This window comes from Perca flavescens, chromosome 8 (genome assembly GCF_004354835.1).
Source record: "Perca flavescens isolate YP-PL-M2 chromosome 8, PFLA_1.0, whole genome shotgun sequence".
NCBI lineage: Eukaryota > Metazoa > Chordata > Actinopteri > Perciformes > Percidae > Perca > Perca flavescens.
In genome coordinates, this window is record NC_041338.1 from 21,071,494 (window position 1) to 21,088,731 (window position 17,238).

The window sequence follows — 17,238 nt, forward strand, 5'->3', positions numbered from 1 at the left end:
TTAAACATTTACCAAGTATTATTCCAGACTTGCATATATATATAAAAAGCATACTCCTCCCAAAAGTTTTGATTTTGAGTCAGAAAAGTTACCCAGTCCTACTGAAAATAATTACAGACTAAGTAGATATTTAGAATTATGAAGATTAAAGTTTTGAGAATTTATTGAAAATTTACATCTGTAACAGAAATTGGACGGTTGTGCTTCACAGACAAGCCTGTTTGCATAGCTAGTGTTCTTGATCCAACGCGCTTATAATCTTTCCAGGGGAAAAGTTCCACAAATTAATACATTGAATGATAATGTCATGAATCTATAATATGTAAGAAACTAAACCAAGATTATCAAGCCTCAATGGTGGCACTACCTCTAGGGGTCAGTAACATGCAACACATTGAAGAACTGCAGAGCCTCGTATGAGTAAATCTACTGTATTACTATCAATCATAAATCAATGAACTAAATACTGCATCTTGTAGAGGTGATTGTCCATTTTCTTACAATAGCAATTATATAAAACAGGAGTTTTCCAAATAATGAGTAATTATTAAAATGATAATAGTATAAAAATGCATTTCATAGAATAGTTATTTAACATGTAAACAGTCTAAGCATTGCTTTCATTTCTTAGCCTAATAAAAAAAAAAATACATCATACATCAAGAGAAAGCCATAACATTTTAAGACCAATATTTGGTTTCTAGTGGAGGTTTGGCAGTTTTACAAAAATACTATAGAAGTATATATATAAAAGTTTCCACTTATTCTTCTCTTGTCATAGTTAAAGTTGAAATTGCAACTTGAGGTGCCGAATATATAGCCACTTGTGTATTAATTGTACTATAAGGCAATTAGGATTAAGTTAACAGCCAAATGGCAAATTAAAAAAGGGAGGAAAACAATACATTGCCTTTGTGGAAAATGTTGACTTGCTTTCTACTATCACATACACCAGTTTGCCCAGGAAGACTAGCTTCTTAAGGACCCTGAAACCGCCACCACTTACTTAATTTCATTCAGAAAACAATTTTAACATGTAGAAATACAGCCAGGTAGGCCTAATCAACTAAATTGTAATTCAATTATATTCTAATGATTAACACATTATTCAGTTCTGTAAAACTAAATGAAGCACATTGTTAAGGCCTACCGGTGTGATTCCAAGCTTAATCTGCTCACAAACATTTTATTGTGTCTGTAGCCATAATATGTATAAGAACAGGGATATGATATATAGTCACGTCCAATAGCGAGTTAACAATGTAAAGAGTCATCCTCTGTGTAGTTTTATGAATGGCAGGTTTCAGTCACGTCTTCACTTTTTGCTGCGGTAGTGGGCCGCCACCACCAGGTAGCTGTCAGGGGTGAGGTCCTTGATGTTGGGGGACTTGCTGCAGATGGGTGACGTCTTACCCTCCACCCGGGAGATTTGGAGCATACGACATGGGTCGTGTTTCAGCAGGTAGCTCTCAAAGGTCTCCCAGCCTCCACCAACGCGCACCATCACATGCTTGTTGTGCAGCATCTGCAGAAAAAAATAGGATTATAGGGTCACTTCTGATGTCGGCATTTCAAAGGAGAGCTTTGACGTGGTTGTTGCTGAGCCCTTCCTTCTATAAGACTAATGTCAATTTACTGATTGAGGCTTTGGTTCTCAGGCAGAAGTTCAATGAACAGTTAAGCATGGCTTGGAGGTCAAAGATTGTTGATTGATGTTGGAGCCCCCAGACTGGTTGATGTCCAGCCTAATGTTGAGCAGGCTACAGACAAACCGAATGATTGATTCATCTCACAATGATGTAAGGAATTACATAACAACATAAAAAGACTAAGGAAGAACAGCCAGGCTGTGATACTACTTTGCCACAGCAATGCTTTGAACTAAATGTACACAATAAAAATGCTAACAAGCTAATGTAATCAGGTATAGTGTTTGCCATGTTCACCATCTAAATTTAACACGCTAACATTTGCTAACTAACATCAAACACAGCTGAGGCTGATAGGAATGTCATTAGTATTGCAGATATTTGGTCATAAACCAAAGTTTTGGACACACATGTTTTATTGGCACTAAAGGCAGGAATTCACCAAAGGTATTACAATTAATCTTGAGGAGGGCATGAATGTCTGAACAGAATTCAATGGTAATTCATCCAATTGTTGTTAAGATATTTCACTCAAAACCACAAATGCGTTAGAAGAAGTCAGCAGATTTCTAAAGATTTGGATATATCATTAAGGAACCATGACACTACAAAGCTTTGTGCCAATCCATCTTGCAGATGTTGAGATATTTCACTGGATAAGTGAAAACTTTGAGCTGCTTTGGCCTAGAGGAGTCAGTCACCAATGTCATCAGGATTCCTCCTCTGGGGACCATGAGGGTCTGTACAATATTTCATAGCAGTCCATCTAATAACTGTTGAGATATTTCAGTCTGGACCAAAATGGTTGACTGTCTGACTGACTGACTGACTGATGGCTTTTTACATTATACACTCTGTTTAACCAAGGAATTATTATGCAGTGTTTTTTAATCGTTCAATCTGCAACATTTGCTTCAAAAATAATGCCACCTGCCACAGGGCACATTCTCAAGGTTGGGTACCAGGCAACATTGGCCATTATAATAAAGAGAAGAAGAAATAAAACGCTCTAATATATTGGATGCTCAGACACTCGCATTCCCCAGAGGCTGCGCACATAAAACATGTCTGTCTCACTATGGAGCCTTATTACCCCTTTACCTCATTAACTCAACATTATACCTCTACTAAAATGAGCTTGTTTACCAAATGCCCTTCTCAGAAGAAATAGTAAGCAAACAGGTTATTATTAAGAATATTGGGATTGATGCTCTATTTTATCTTTAAAAACACAAACAGTAGGAGAGTGATTCAGACAAATACCAGACTAAATCATTTGATAAAAAGGGTAAACTGACATGAGATTGTCGCCTCAGTCTGGCTAGATATGAGGCTTCCTGCCTTCCAGCAGCATAACATGCAACATTTATAAGCCTCTTAAAAGAATCAATCAAGAGGGCACTGGTGGGGCACTGCTTCCAATCACCAGCACCAGGCCTTCAGGCTTTGTTACTGTAGATTTAATGGACCTGTGTGATGCAGACGGGTTTCAATCAGGTTGCTTTGGGACAAGACCCTTGCTGGAGCCCATTACCTCCTCTGCAACCCAGAGAAGGACAGAGGCCTGGGGCTGAGCTTGGACATCACTTTTCACAAACACTGTGATGTTACTCTGCCCCCTTGTTGAGGCTACAAGCACCTCATTTATTCCAGGAGCTGAGAAGGTCAGTCTCTCAGTCATGTACAGATAATTGTGGAGTAGACTCTTATATGCGCTGCATGCCACTGCTACAGACACTGAAAAGGCCTTACTGTATTCACGCCTTTTCAGTGGAAGCAGCTGCCGGAGGGTAAAACAATCTAAGGAATTTTAATTAAAGCATTTTGACTGTGAAGAGTGCTGGCTGATCAGGCTAAATCAAGGGTCTATGCATACAGGGAGTTGTATGCTGGACAGATTGTAAAGATCAAGGTTCAGCTCTATTGTCATTTTACAATGTAGGATTGCACAATGAAATGCAGTTGTAGCCCCCCTCCACGCTACACACACAAAAATATGTAAACAAATATTCAAATATTTTAAATTAGCATAGGATAAAACAATAAAATAGAACTAAGTATGTAACAATAACACTAAAAGAAGAAATAAAAGAGGAAAACTAAATTTGTGATTTAATCTTTATAAATAAACTGTACTTGTCCTGAAATGTAAGGTAATATATACTGAAGCCTGCATTGGACCAACACTGTGAGCTTTGCTTCTCACCATTTGTCCTTGGTTGCTCAGCAACACAACAAAGACTGAAGCATTCAGTCATCAAAAAGGCATGAAATGATGATAAGTATTCCGATTTACACAGTATCTTATGTTATTCTAGCAGGAAATTAGAGCCTTATTGTCCTCACTAATATTACAAAACACCTGTGTTCATCTAAACCTTACAACAACGGAGATTTGATTGAGAGTTGATATTAGTAGTTGCAATATAATAGGCTGACAGCAGAGGACATCCAAGAGTAAACTCTCTTTTGAACATCTCCACAGCCAAAAAATACCGTCAGCATGAATCACATTCTTAGAGGTGTGAATCCTGGTTGTGGGTTGCCAAGTAACCAGGATCCGAAGAGGACCAATGCTACTTCTCTAATCTGTGTTAGCCTCCATTTATCCTCCTCCAATATCTTTTATCCCTCCACTCAGAGAGAGTCGAGTAACATTTCCTGGGCTGATAGATTCATTGTGATTACAATATGTAATTAATGCAATGGCCAGGATGGGTGATAAAGCATAGTAAAATATTTTCCAAGTAATAACTTCAGATCATATGAAAATGTGTGGGTGTTATTTTCCCTTTATAGCCAGTGAGCCACATTATGTTTGGCTGAAGATGGACATTGTCGGAATACCATTACCAGTAAATGAGACCTCACAGCAAAGGCGGGCTCTCCAGACACAATGGGTTACTTTCATCCCAAAGTAAGCTCAAGTATCAACATACTGCCATATGCTGTGTGAATAGAGAGGGTTTTGCACTGCATTGTGAGACCGTATTGTTATCAACCCCAAAATGATTTAAAATTAATAGAATGGGTGACATTTCATGAGTAAAAATGCGAACTTGTGTCATTTTTGTGAGGATTTTTCTTTGTCCTGGTCTTATGTTGTAAAATATATCAACCCAATAAAACAAGTAGAGTGATAAACCACAAAAAGTGAATGTTCAGTTAAGTTTATAGACACAGGCACTACGCTTGATTATTACCCACTTTGTATTTTTACTACATTTCAGAGGGCAATGTTGTACTTTTTACTACTACAACTACATTTATCCAGCATTTGCAGTTACTAATTACTTTACTTTTTTTTATTCTAACAATGTGATGCATAGTTGGACAATAAGCTAGCAGTATATAAAGTAAAGTAGGGAGAAGGAGTATTCAGACTCTTTACTTTATTAAAGTAGCTATACAATGTTAAAATCCTCTATTACAAGTGAAAGTCCTCCATTCAAAATAAAAGTACAGAAGGATTATTAGCAAACTGTACGTAACAGAACACATGCAAAAGTATTGTGGGTAAAAGTACTCGTGGCAGATACCTGTCAGTGTTTTATTACACATTGATGTGTATATGACATTTCATGTTGGTGCTGGTCAAAGTGAAGCTAATTTTAACTTTTTTAATGCTCTTGGATAGATGATGCTGATTATATGATTTGAATGTAAAATATGAATCTGTAAAGTCATCAGTAACTATAGCTGTCAAATAAATGTAGTTGAATAGAAAGCACAATTTTAGCCTCTAAAATGTATTAAAGCGCAAATAAAATAAAATGCATGTGTACCTCAAAATGTAACCTAAGTACAGAAGATATACTGTTAATATGAAACAAGAATTATTTTTTCTTCCCCATGTGGTATTCCTAAGTTTTACTATGTAAATAATTTGGATAATTATTTTCTATTGCTGTTGAAACTGACACCAGATGCTGCATACATCTAAACCTTATCGTGATAAACTCACCCGGATAAAAAGCATCTTCTCCCCAACTCGGTATCGACCCTGTGACTGTCTCTCTACACAGAATCTGTTCAGACATCTGCAGGGGGGATCATCAGCGATATGTCTTACCTGTAACACACAAAGATAAACATATTACAGATGTTTACCACTTGATTTCAAAAGTAGAGGCAGAGGTTAACTACTGCTAACTTACAGCATCATCCAACAGCTTCCCTGTACTTTTCTTGCTGGAATTGACTTTGGTAGGAGTTGGAGATGGGGAAGGAGACAGGGATGGAGATAAAGAGGGAGATAGAGGAAGGGACTGAGCTGGGGATACAGGTGATGAAGGTGGAGGAGGGGCTTTCTCTTCTTGTTCAATCTCTTTCTCCAGTTTTATAAGTCCAGGAGGCTCCACATTGTAGCTAGACCAAGGAAACAACAAGTAATGTCATTTCATAAGTGTGGTATTAAAAAGTATATGGTAAATTGGTCATAGATAAAGACAAAATATAAAAAGCAAGACCATACCGTGATGCTATCCGTCCCAACTCTAAAAGACAGAGGCACACTTCTCGTGGCTGCTTATGAAGAACTACAGAAGAGATTATGTTTTAGCATTGGGGAATTACAGTATAGACATTGTATGGTTTCTGGAAAAAGGCAATGAGTGAGGATGAGTCGCTGAGTGATGGTAAGATGCAAACAGAAATGAGCTCATGAACTTCATGCATTCAAAGTTCTCCCCTGCAATCCTGGTTATCCCAAATCAAATGAAAATGAATAATGTTCAGATGTGGCATGTATGTATAGACTGGCTTATTTTAACCTCACAGAATATATGACCAGACAGTGAGACAAGATTTAAGTTACACGTGACACACGACACCATGCATTATAGACAAAAATATCCACTGCATGAGAGCAAACCTGGTGTTGTTACATCTACTGCTAAACTGATATATCAATACAGAGAAATAACAGAAGAAAGAGAGAGAGAGAGAGAGACAAAGAAAGAAAGAAAGAAAGAAGTCTGTTACTGTTTTTTCACAAGTATTTTCACAACATTTTATATCACAATTACATGTCCACCGCAGTGTTGATGAATTACTGTGTGTGTGTGTGACTTGGCCTTTGATATGATTTGCATAGTTGGAATTGCTTAGCGATGGTCGAGCAGCCATTAGCCAGAAGTTACAAGATTGTATGAATATTCTCGGTATTTCTGTTCCTGGCAGGGTCGCTTACTGTACATCTGATTATTTCAGTCCAGGCATGTCTTAACTGCGAGCATATTTCAGTGACATTACACACAAGAAATCCTTGCAATAGATTAGAGAGACATAGATAACACAGTGAGTGTGTGAATGAGGAAGAGAGCAGAATGTACCCACTCTGGGCTGAGGAAAACATTTGCATAGCACTGGCCTAGTTTCTCACTAACACCACACCCTACTGCCTATGCTCCCTTTGTTTTATCCAGACATTTTGTGCATGCATCCTTATTGTCAGGTAGAGCTGCTCCCAGCAGACTGCTGCCCTTGTGAGCTTTGTGTGAATGTCAGAGGAGATGTGAGTCCTCTTAGCCTCAGAGGGGAGGACGGGGAAGCAGTCCAACCTGCGTGATACTTTACCTGTACAATCACACCATTCACAGGAGATAGAAATCTGAGTCCAATGCCCTGGCAGTGCCAGTCTGACAAAGAGTCCGACTGTGTTGTATCTGAAGCTTGAATAAAGACTACCTTGTTTGTCCAATATTCAGATTTTCTAGTGTTCTGATTTTTATGGCAGAAAAAGAGTACACTCACCTAAATCCTCTGACTCAAACAGACAGGTTTCTCCAACTCCAACCTTACGACACCAGGCCAGGAAGTTGGCTGTGTTGTCCCGTGCAAAAAAGGAACCGGAGGGAGCACTCTGCCGACATGGTATCCTCCGATAGGGGATACTCTGCCAGAGACATAGAGGGGTCAGTCCATGTCTTCATGTACACTACACAAAAATTAACTTGAGATGAAGAAACTTTAATTGATGAATAGTACTAAGACACAGAACTGAAAACAAACTGTTACTTTGTGTTTGACAAAGAGAAAACAAACGTCCACCAGGGTGACTTTTCCATCAAAACATAGAGCCACACACTTTTTATCTACACTGATTTCTTCTCCATCTGCTGGTTTCAGCTCAGGAAAAGACCTTTCCATGCAGATCAATATAGGAGATGGCGGGTTAGAAAACTGGAGCTACTTTACCAGGCCTTCTATGATTTGGGATCAAATGACATGCTTATGGGTTTCAGCCCCCACATGGTCTGTTCTGAGAGATTTATGCGCCGCGCTGTGGTTTTATACAGGATATGTGCGTCTGTGCTATGAGAAAGGTGCAATGAGCTCATGCTGGAAATATGCAGGCTTTTGTGGGTATTTTTCTTTTCTTTCCAGACTCTCCTTTTGACTTTTTCTGGGATCCTTTCTGTTGTTGAATTACTTTGCATTCCTAGAGAAATAATGTTGACCACATTGCCAGTTTTGTTTGATCTAACAATCAGAATGGCTTGTTGTTATTTTTGTGGCAGCTTGCTGAATTATCTGCACCTTTACATGTCTAATAATTGCACAGAAGGCACAGAACTTTTGGAAGCCATTATGTTTCGAGAGATGGGAACAATAATAAGGATAAGGAAGTACTTTGCTTAAATATAACATAATTTTCTTTCACTCAGGAAGATTATAAATGATTTATGTAGGTTCTCAAGATATCAAACTGCACAGCTGTGCATGCACACTGTAAAGGAATAGTTCATATTTTGGGAAATATGGTGATTTGCCTTTCTTGCTGAGAATTAGATGAGAAGACCATACCGCTGTTACATCTAAGGAGTGGTATCAATCTTCTTATGTAACTCTCAGCAAAAAAGCAAATAAGCATATTTCATAAAATGTTAAACTTTTGCTTTAAGTGTCGGTAGTTTGGTAATAAATTGTAATGTTGTATCTGCAGTTGCATCTGCAGTTGATATTGATTGATGTAAACACGTGGGAAGACGTGCAAGCATCTGCAAAGGGATTTATTGTTTCTGTCTGCTGGAATCACTTAGTCCCACTCCACACACAACTTATAATGAGCTTTAAAGCCGATGAAAGTTCTCTTTAATGTGGTCAAATATAAGAGTAAACAACCACAGCGTATAAAATGCCATGATATGCTGATAAAGTAACAATTGTTTGATATGAATCATACATTTAAAATGACATAAGATGAAGTCCAGTGTATCAGGCATGGAGAACATGATTAATCTTTCATGGCTCATTCAACTGAAAGCGCTTAATGTGAGCTGCAAGTAGCTATACACTATAAAACATTTGTTTGACTGTAAAGGTCAGGGTAGACCACTTTCTCTCTTTTTTTAATCTGCCTCAGGACTCTCTCTGTGTGTTGACCTCCACGATCAATAGGCTTCTCTATTTCAGTAGATCCTCTGCCGTCCCACGGTCACTGACCTCAAGCATTTCCTCACATCTGTGCTGCTACACTCACACTGAGATCAGGAGACTTACCGTCATCAGCACAGTAATGCCTCAGCGCAAACATCAACAACTCTCACTCAAGAGCCAACAAAAGAGTATTTTGCTTCCTTTTCTCTGAACAGAAACTAATCAGTGTTTCCCTCTGTCCCACTGAGAACCAGATGTCAGTTCAATGTGTAAGTAAGTATAGATACCTAATAGTCACTACAGATATTAAAAAATAAGTATTCATGTCTGCAAGATAATGCTTTTGTCATATTCAGCACTAGAGACAGAAGCAATTGTATTTTTTTAACCTCTAAATTTCAGGTTTAAAGGCAATTTTTTCGAAGAAACAATTTGCACGTCCAACAATTCTTCTGTGCAGGTATGTTGGAAAATATCACAAATTGGAAAAAAGTAAAATCTCCCTCTCTGCTCATGCTATAGCATTGCCATTTTTTTACATTTCGGTCCCTCTGGACTACTAATCAAAAAAACTTTTAGTCAAAAGTCAACGCAAATTTGCTTAATACTGTAGGATGTCTGTATGGACGTCTACAGACTAGACACAAGTGGAAATACATAAACAATATTTTTTTTCTTTGATTTGTCAGTAATAGGCTGAAGACATCAAACATTCTTGCAGTAGCTCAGAAGCTGATACAATCTAAGGATTTGTGCCCCTCGGTTTGTTTTCTTGAGCACTGACCCAGTAAAATATATGATTTTGACTTGCAAGGTAACCCTTTAATCTTATAAAATTAATTAAACCCTCACTCAAGGCTTACAAGAAATGAACATTTAACATAGTTCTGCCAATTCTCACTGGGGATGTGGGGCCCCATCAGTTAATGTGTCCTTGCCAGTGTTTTTTTTTTTTTTTTTTGCCCTGCTGAAGGCTTCAGGCCCCCATCCCCCATCCCCCATCCCACCCTTTGTGCGCTGCTTTCTGAAATTATGGAGCTCCTTGCAAAGTTGGGATGGTTGCTGCTGAGCTGACAAAACCAATCAACAAATAATATCTACAGTATGGACAGGGTGGATATCAAATATAATGTTATTTACCATTTTTATGTTTTCTCAGTGTGTGTCTTACTCTCCAAAGGTTATAATATAATTTTTTTTTTAGATGGGAGTTACTCAATACGTGTAGCTTTTATTGATTATAAAGGGCAACCTGATATCAGGGTTATGCTGTTTCCTGTCTCACGGAGAGTCAATAACACTTCAATACTGTTGTCTTCAAGCAGTCTGGTCCCATAACCCATAATCAGTATGGTTCATAATTTATGTGGCAAAACTAAACATGGATTTGAGTAAACGAAAAAAACATGTATTTCTTACAGTAGTATATCTGGATTTCACTTTTTTCTAATCAAGCGGCAGGATTGTTCAAATACTTGAGACCATAATGATTGTCAATCAAAATGATCTAATAAAAGTTACTCTCCCCTCTCAGAATCAATCCTCCGTCAAATCATTTAAACTCAGTCAATCCAGGAATACTTTCAGCGAAGATTTGGCTTCCACATTAGTGTTACACTGTAACCGTCATCAGGCCAGACTACTGTAATCCTTAGGTTTCTCTGTACCTTGCTGTTGCCAGAGGCAGGCAGGTCTCCAGTACTTTGCCTGAACTTCTCCTGTAGTGTCTCAGCCAGCTGGCACAACAGGAAGCCATTGTCTAAGCGATCCATAAAGCTCTCAGCTGTGATTTCCAGACCTGACCAGGGGACACATAAAGAAAGCAGAGAATCCAGCAATAAATTCAACAAGAAATGCTCATTTTAAAATAAAGTTCAAGTAAATTAAATGTATTCTCCAGTCCATTCCCAGTTGAAGCTGAACTTGATGCAATGTTATTGACTCTCAGAAACTGCTTGACTGATTGAGCTTGGCAGTGCTGCTGGATTTAGGCACCTCTGCAGAAGCCAAATATGCACATTTTACAACATGACTTGGGGGAATCTAGGGGGGATTTCTGGTAGTACACCGTGGGGTGGCAAAGACAAGATCACATGAAAAGGGGGCATCTGATTGTGCACATTATGCCTCATTATCCTGCACAGTTGCAGAGATAGATTGGTGATCAACATGTGGTGTCCAGTTGACTGACTTCCAGAGGACCATTCCTTCATAGTTAGATCATTGTGAATAGGAGGTGGTGGCAGGGGGGTGTCTGTGGAAAGAAACTGCAGAGATTTAAAAAAAAAAAAAAAAAATCCCTTTTCTGTTTCTTATAGGAGGAGGGGTCTGGGGGTTTTGACGTTTAATGAGTTCCAAATGTTGTAATTGAGCCCACAGAAGAGAGATTGAAATCTTGAGAAATACTCAGGGAGCTCCTGTCTTATAAGCTCAAACTCTCCCTCGCTCCTCGCTATGTGAGGAAAATATATTCCAGAGGCCTTTGAGAGAAACATTTCAACTCAAATACTCACTCCTATAAATTGCTCAGTTCCTTTAACACCCCCCCCCACTCCATCATCACAACAGCAATATGACTCATCAGTATAACAAAGCATCCAGCTCCCACTCAATCAGTGGACTTGTTATGCCGCACTGCTCCTCCCACCTGAAAACTATAAACCCTGCTCGCATATCAGCCGCTTCTTTCTTACAATGTTAAGGTGCTGAACACTCAGGATGTGGGTTAAACCAACAAACTGGCTGGACACTGTATTTACTGCAAACATGTGGATGCTCATTTTTTCTGGTACTTAATTCCTCACCACAGCAGCCCAGAGGTTTCTATCTCAGCTGGTTTCAGTACAAACACACAGACCGCCAGAGATAACAGGGGAGATACTAAAGTTGTTTTAAGTTGTTCACACACAGACAGTGGACAGACATGAAAGGGGGAGAGAGATGGGGGATGACACGCAGCAAAGGGCAGCAGGTCGGATTCAAACCCTGCGCCGCTGCAGGACTCAGCCAACATGGGGCGAACGCTCTTACTGGGTGAGCTAGAGGTCGCCCCTCAAAAGCAAATTTTGAAGAAACGCCGGTTACACTTTACTTGAAGGTATCTACATAAGAGTGACATGACACTGTCATGAACGTGTCATAAACATTATAAACAAGTCATAAACGTTTATGAAATAACACTTCTTTTAGTAAGTGTCTTCGTTTTTTGTCATGACAAGTTATGGTTATAGTTATGGTTATGGTTATGGTTATGGTTATGGTTATGGTTATGGTTATGGTTATGGTTAGAGTTAGGGTTAGGGTTCATGTGTCATGACTGTGTCATGACCATAGTTGTTCTATATCTATGGTCATGACACTGTCAGGTGTTCATGACAGTGTCATGTCACTCTTATGTAGATACCTTCAAGTAAAGTGTTACCGAAACGCCTCTAATAATGACGTGCATCAGCAGACTGCCTCTTTTCTTAAAGACTATACACTTCTTAACAAATCTTAAAATTCAGATACATGACATACTAGTGAACAGACAGTTAGCTTCTTGGAAATTCAGCGAACCATAGCTGGATTCTTACATTGTCACCTATATTCTAGCAGAGGAATTGAAATAAATAGTTTTTAGCTAACAAGTACATTGTTGCATGGACACTGGTTGCTTACTGGTGCCACAGTTAAGCCTGCAAATTGGCATTTTCCCATGCTCATATAAACCATACTGAGTTTGTCATGTGTTAACCTGAAAGTTAATTTAATGCATACACCCAATTAAATGAAAGTCACTTAATTCAAATCAGATCCTCAGAGTGCCTTATGCATTTGTTTTGTAACTGCACTGGTGAAGAAGTACACTGCACAGGGTGATTTATTATGCAATAGCAGCCTTGCACAAAGCTTCTACTGATGTTCCCTCTGCTGCTTATGGCTATGCATTATTCGAGAACTCTTAATGACAGCCATTATTCAATTAAGGAAAATCTATGGGAGAGTGTGTGAACAGGGAAACTGGTTCACACATTCTACTGACTTTAAAATAGTTTGTAATGAGGATCAGATTGATTCCAGTCCCCTGCAAAAGGTGTTTACAGCAGCAATGCCAGGTCAATTCATGTTGAAAATGAGGAAATAAATTCAAAGCCAAGCTATTTCTAGGACAGGGTGTTAAATGACTCAGCAACAAGTTGTGGGAAAGGATAATTGAGGCACTATAGTGCAACAATACAAAATATAACTATTTAAAGCATGTGTATTGCAAGATATTCTTCCAAGAAAACCTATTTACAACAAATACCAACAGATTAAAGTAAACATTTGAACACCACATAGGCCCAATTTTTCGATGTAAATCAATGTTTTACTGCTAATTGAACTGAGCCTAGATCATTTAGCCTAATATATACACTGATATAAACCTGATGCTGACTTATGATCTACAGTTTCCATTAACAGAAATTTTAGATTGATTGAGTAGCAAAGGTATTTACGAAGGCAGCATTATTAGTATGTAGTCAGATGTGCCATGCATTTATGTGTTGCTAAAGAGTTTCCTACCAAGAATATTAGTGAGCCACAGGGCCAGGTCTTCCTTCATGGGCAGCAGACTGGCTTCATGTCGACTGGCCAGCCACTGGTGATACTGCTGCATATCTGTGAGGCCGGGGCCACTGGGCTGTTTGGGGCTCAGGGAGCTGCACATGGTTCCCTATTGACGTCCTGAGGAAAGAGAGGAGGACAAGACACACAAAGACGACACAGACAGAGACGCAATGTTAACCTTCAATGTGAGTCTGCAAAGAGGACCTCAGTTTCTATATGTACTATATATAGGAAATCAATATGGAAATTAAAACATTAAAAGTAACATTTGTGTAATACAATACAGCAGATCTGCAAGTAATACTTCATATGTGAATCTTATAATGTCTTATAAATGTCCATGGACATTTTTCAGACCATGTGTCTCCACTATTCAACATACAGCAGACACAAATAAAGAGCTCCTTCAGATTACAGATACAGTCTATCATAGAGTCCTAATCAATCCAATCCAGCAGACACTGCAGCAGACCTGACATCACAGCCTGTAGGAGAGACTGCATTTGACATCAATATTCAGAGTGACGTTTAACAGCTACTCACTGCCTGCAAAGTGAAGTCAATGAGTAAATGACACATTTCTAACAGACTTTTCCAATATGGTGCTACAGTGTGCCAAGCGTTCACCGTCTGAGCTATAATGTGAAAATCTTTCACATCTCAATCCAGTGTCACTCCATTAGTGGATTTGCTTCTGAGACAAGTGTGTAACTGACAACAACACCTGGGCACCTGATGTAAGACCTAGCACGAAAAGAGTATTTGGTGGTCATCATTTTAAGAATTAGGAAGAAAAAAAATAGAATAAAATGGGCAACGACTCTTTAAGGATTGTTTAAAAATGTGGTTCTTTTAAAAGGTGGTTTGTGCCAGATTGCGGTTTGAGCTAAGAGAGACACCTAAACTGTTCTATAGTTACAGTCAGAAAACTTACATAGGTGACAACACAGATGAGGATGAGGATTATTGATGGGATTTTTTGTTCCACCTCATCCTTTCTGTTTTTCTATCGCTGCTAAATTAAATGCTCAGACTTCATTAAAAGACACATAAAGGAAATCAAGCTGTTACATTTAAAAAAGTTTTGCCTCCAGCTAAGACACAAGCGTATATGTTAAATAGCACCAGGATATGTAATGCAAATTACAAGAACATCCTATTCAAACAAGTAAGTGAAGCTGCCATGAACAATAAGTTCATAGTCTGTGATGGCTGAAAATGTCCTCTGAATACCGAGGGAGTGTAACACAATGTGAGGAATCTGACCTTTAAAGCTGTGTAACATTTCAAGGTCCCTCTAGAGTTGGCTGTAACCAAATCACACTGTGGTGCCACACTGGACATCAGGACCTTGATGTCCAACCAAGGTCGTCTTATCTTCCTGAAGACAAGAGTTCCTCGTTGCGTACACACACTAAACTCTGGAGTGCAGCACTCACACACAGGTGCTACATTCCCACAGTCCACTGTGGTGTAGGCTGACAGACAGAACAAGGGCACTGGGACAACATCTCATGTCTCACAGTACAAGGCCCATTCATACAAGCCCATTCACTAGTGTCAATAAAAACACATGTATTTGACATATCTGTCAATGGGCATCTATGTGATGTTATTTTTCAGAATCAGATTCAGAATCTGACATTAAAGGCTCAGCTTTAGAATCAGAAAAACATCAACTACATAGCCCAGATATATTAGATTATACAGAGATAAACAAATATTACATTTCTCAGTCTGAAAAGCCTCATGACTTTAGTAAAGCCATCATAACCTACCACAGTTGGCTGCAAATCGCTCCAGGACAGGCATATGGATGGGAATTGGGACTGCTATATCACATCAATTAGAAAAAAAACAAGAGTGGCTCTGTCTTCAACCTCACCGCTCTTCATGCATTTCTCCTCTACTGTACAACAGTAAACTGATCTTGAGGCTGAGTTGACCATTTAAACAAGAGAACTCAGCATGTTTCTACTGCAGATAAGTACTGTGTGTTGTGAGTCAGTGTTGTTTTCAAGCATCAAATTGTAATCATCAACTGTGGTCAGTAAAGTACAAAGTCTCTTGCAGAACATATCAACAAAAGCAGAATATTTTCATTTAGGATCTAACATTAAACTGTACAATACACCTACAGCACGTTTGTATATCCACAAAATCATATCACACATTCCAATAACTGTTCTTGTGTTTATTAGTGCACCAGTGTCATAAATTCTTAACTGTGATTTTGCACTGATTTATTAAAGACTAATTTCAAAATATTATAGGCAGCCTCAGGCCTGCATTTAAAGACCCCTGTGCTGTAAACATTTTCACCAACAACAAACTGCATTTCAAACACACAACTTACTTATTCCTGCACCATACAGATATGTTGTTGGAATTTATTGCAATAAATTGGTTTTGGATTGCGTTTCATTGGCCTCTTCAAACACTCTGTAGCACATTTCATTTACAACTGGTATAGGATTTTAAAGCTGTCTCCTTCTTTACAACAATGGTCACAAATAAAAACAGCCACAACAGACATGTAATCACTCTGGAAATAGGATCAAAGGAGGACGCCTATTGAGTTATGACTGAAATACTGCAGAGCACCCACTAATTAAAACCAACGAAATTACTGAGAGCTGCAAGTGAGGAAAATATGTCAGATTCTGTGTAATTAAAGATGCCATGAATTACTTTTGAGAGAAATATAAAAAAGCAAGAACAGCCTGTTGTCCAGAAGTAAGACTTAGATAAGTCCCACTTTTAAGTAGGCTATAGAATATATGACATTAAGCGCACATCCCATGCAAGGAGCTATACAGTTACACAAGTTACACCCCCCAACCTAAAATATGCATAAAGAAATTCAAAATACTGACATGCATTTTGCAATAGGGAAGCGAAATAAAAGCGTATTATCTGTGCTCACCCTGAGGGTTCAGTTCTTTGGTGCGCACCTTTCTCTCACTCTTGAGCTGCTAGATCCCAGTTTTCATGCTTTTCAGCGCGGTGCACCGACCCACAGGTTATAGCCTCCAAACACTGAACCAATGTGGACCGGGGAGGTCTTTCTCGCTGCGCATTTGCACAAGGATTTGAACGCACACACACACACACACACACACACACACACACACACACACACACACACACACACACGCTGCTGCTGCTGCTGCTAATGGGAGGGAAGTTTGATCCTGCTGGCAGTGCCTCCCTCTTCTCTCCGCTTTGTGTTGCCTCAATATGACATTTCTGGACAGAATTCAGCAGGTCAGCTCGAAAAGTAAATCCTTCGATACATTGATTTAATGGATTCATTTTTGTCCGTGTGTGCTGTCACTGGTGGAAGAAGTAGCCTATTCAGATCATTTACTTAAATATAAGTAACCTACTAATAGCACAATGTAAATATACTGTAGTTACAAGTAAAAGTCCTGCATAGAAAATGTTAGTAAAAGTATGTAAGTATCATCAGGAAAGTATAGGCTACTCAGTATTAAAAGTAAAAGTAAAAGTAGGCTGCTCAATGCAAAAAAACTCCTCACATTTTAGAACTATGTGTTTAATCGTCTGATAATTTCAGCTGTACTTGTAGGCATATTGTTGGGTAGTTTAATTT

The 17,238-nt window shown here is 38.8% G+C and overlaps 1 protein-coding gene across 3 annotated transcripts; it reads right to left on the minus strand.

Annotated features, from left to right (window-relative positions):
* Window positions 1-129: 129 nt before the first annotated feature.
* Window positions 130-16,781, minus strand: gas2a (growth arrest-specific 2a). 3 transcript variants are annotated; one of them, XM_028584769.1, is made up of 8 exons: window positions 16,577-16,781; window positions 13,578-13,739; window positions 10,697-10,827; window positions 7,404-7,545; window positions 6,124-6,187; window positions 5,807-6,017; window positions 5,614-5,721; window positions 130-1,525 (listed from the first exon to the last, which is right to left on the minus strand). In XM_028584769.1, the coding sequence occupies exons 2-8, from the start codon at window positions 13,720-13,722 to the stop codon at window positions 1,316-1,318; spliced, it is 1,011 nt and encodes a 336-aa protein (XP_028440570.1). In that variant the 5' UTR covers window positions 13,723-13,739; window positions 16,577-16,781; the 3' UTR covers window positions 130-1,315. The 3 variants fall into 3 exon arrangements, with proteins under 3 accessions (XP_028440570.1, XP_028440569.1, XP_028440571.1); XM_028584768.1 differs by having other exon boundaries at window positions 16,549-16,780; XM_028584770.1 differs by lacking the exon at window positions 16,577-16,781 and adding an exon at window positions 15,401-15,509.
* Window positions 16,782-17,238: the final 457 nt, after the last annotated feature.

What these genes read in the sequence shown, in the direction of transcription:
- gas2a (XM_028584769.1), bottom strand. Translation starts at nt 13,722, where the DNA reads ATGTGCAGCTCCCTGAGCCCCAAACAGCCCAGTGGCCCCGGCCTCACA. An exon ending in GTGGCTCACTAATATTCTTG is followed by an intron (nt 10,828 to 13,577) that starts GTAGGAAACTCT and finishes TCCCCTGGTCAG; the next exon opens with GTCTGGAAATCACAGCTGAG. An exon ending in GGAAGCTGTTGGATGATGCT is followed by an intron (nt 5,722 to 5,806) that starts GTAAGTTAGCAG and finishes TGTGTGTTACAG; the next exon opens with GTAAGACATATCGCTGATGA.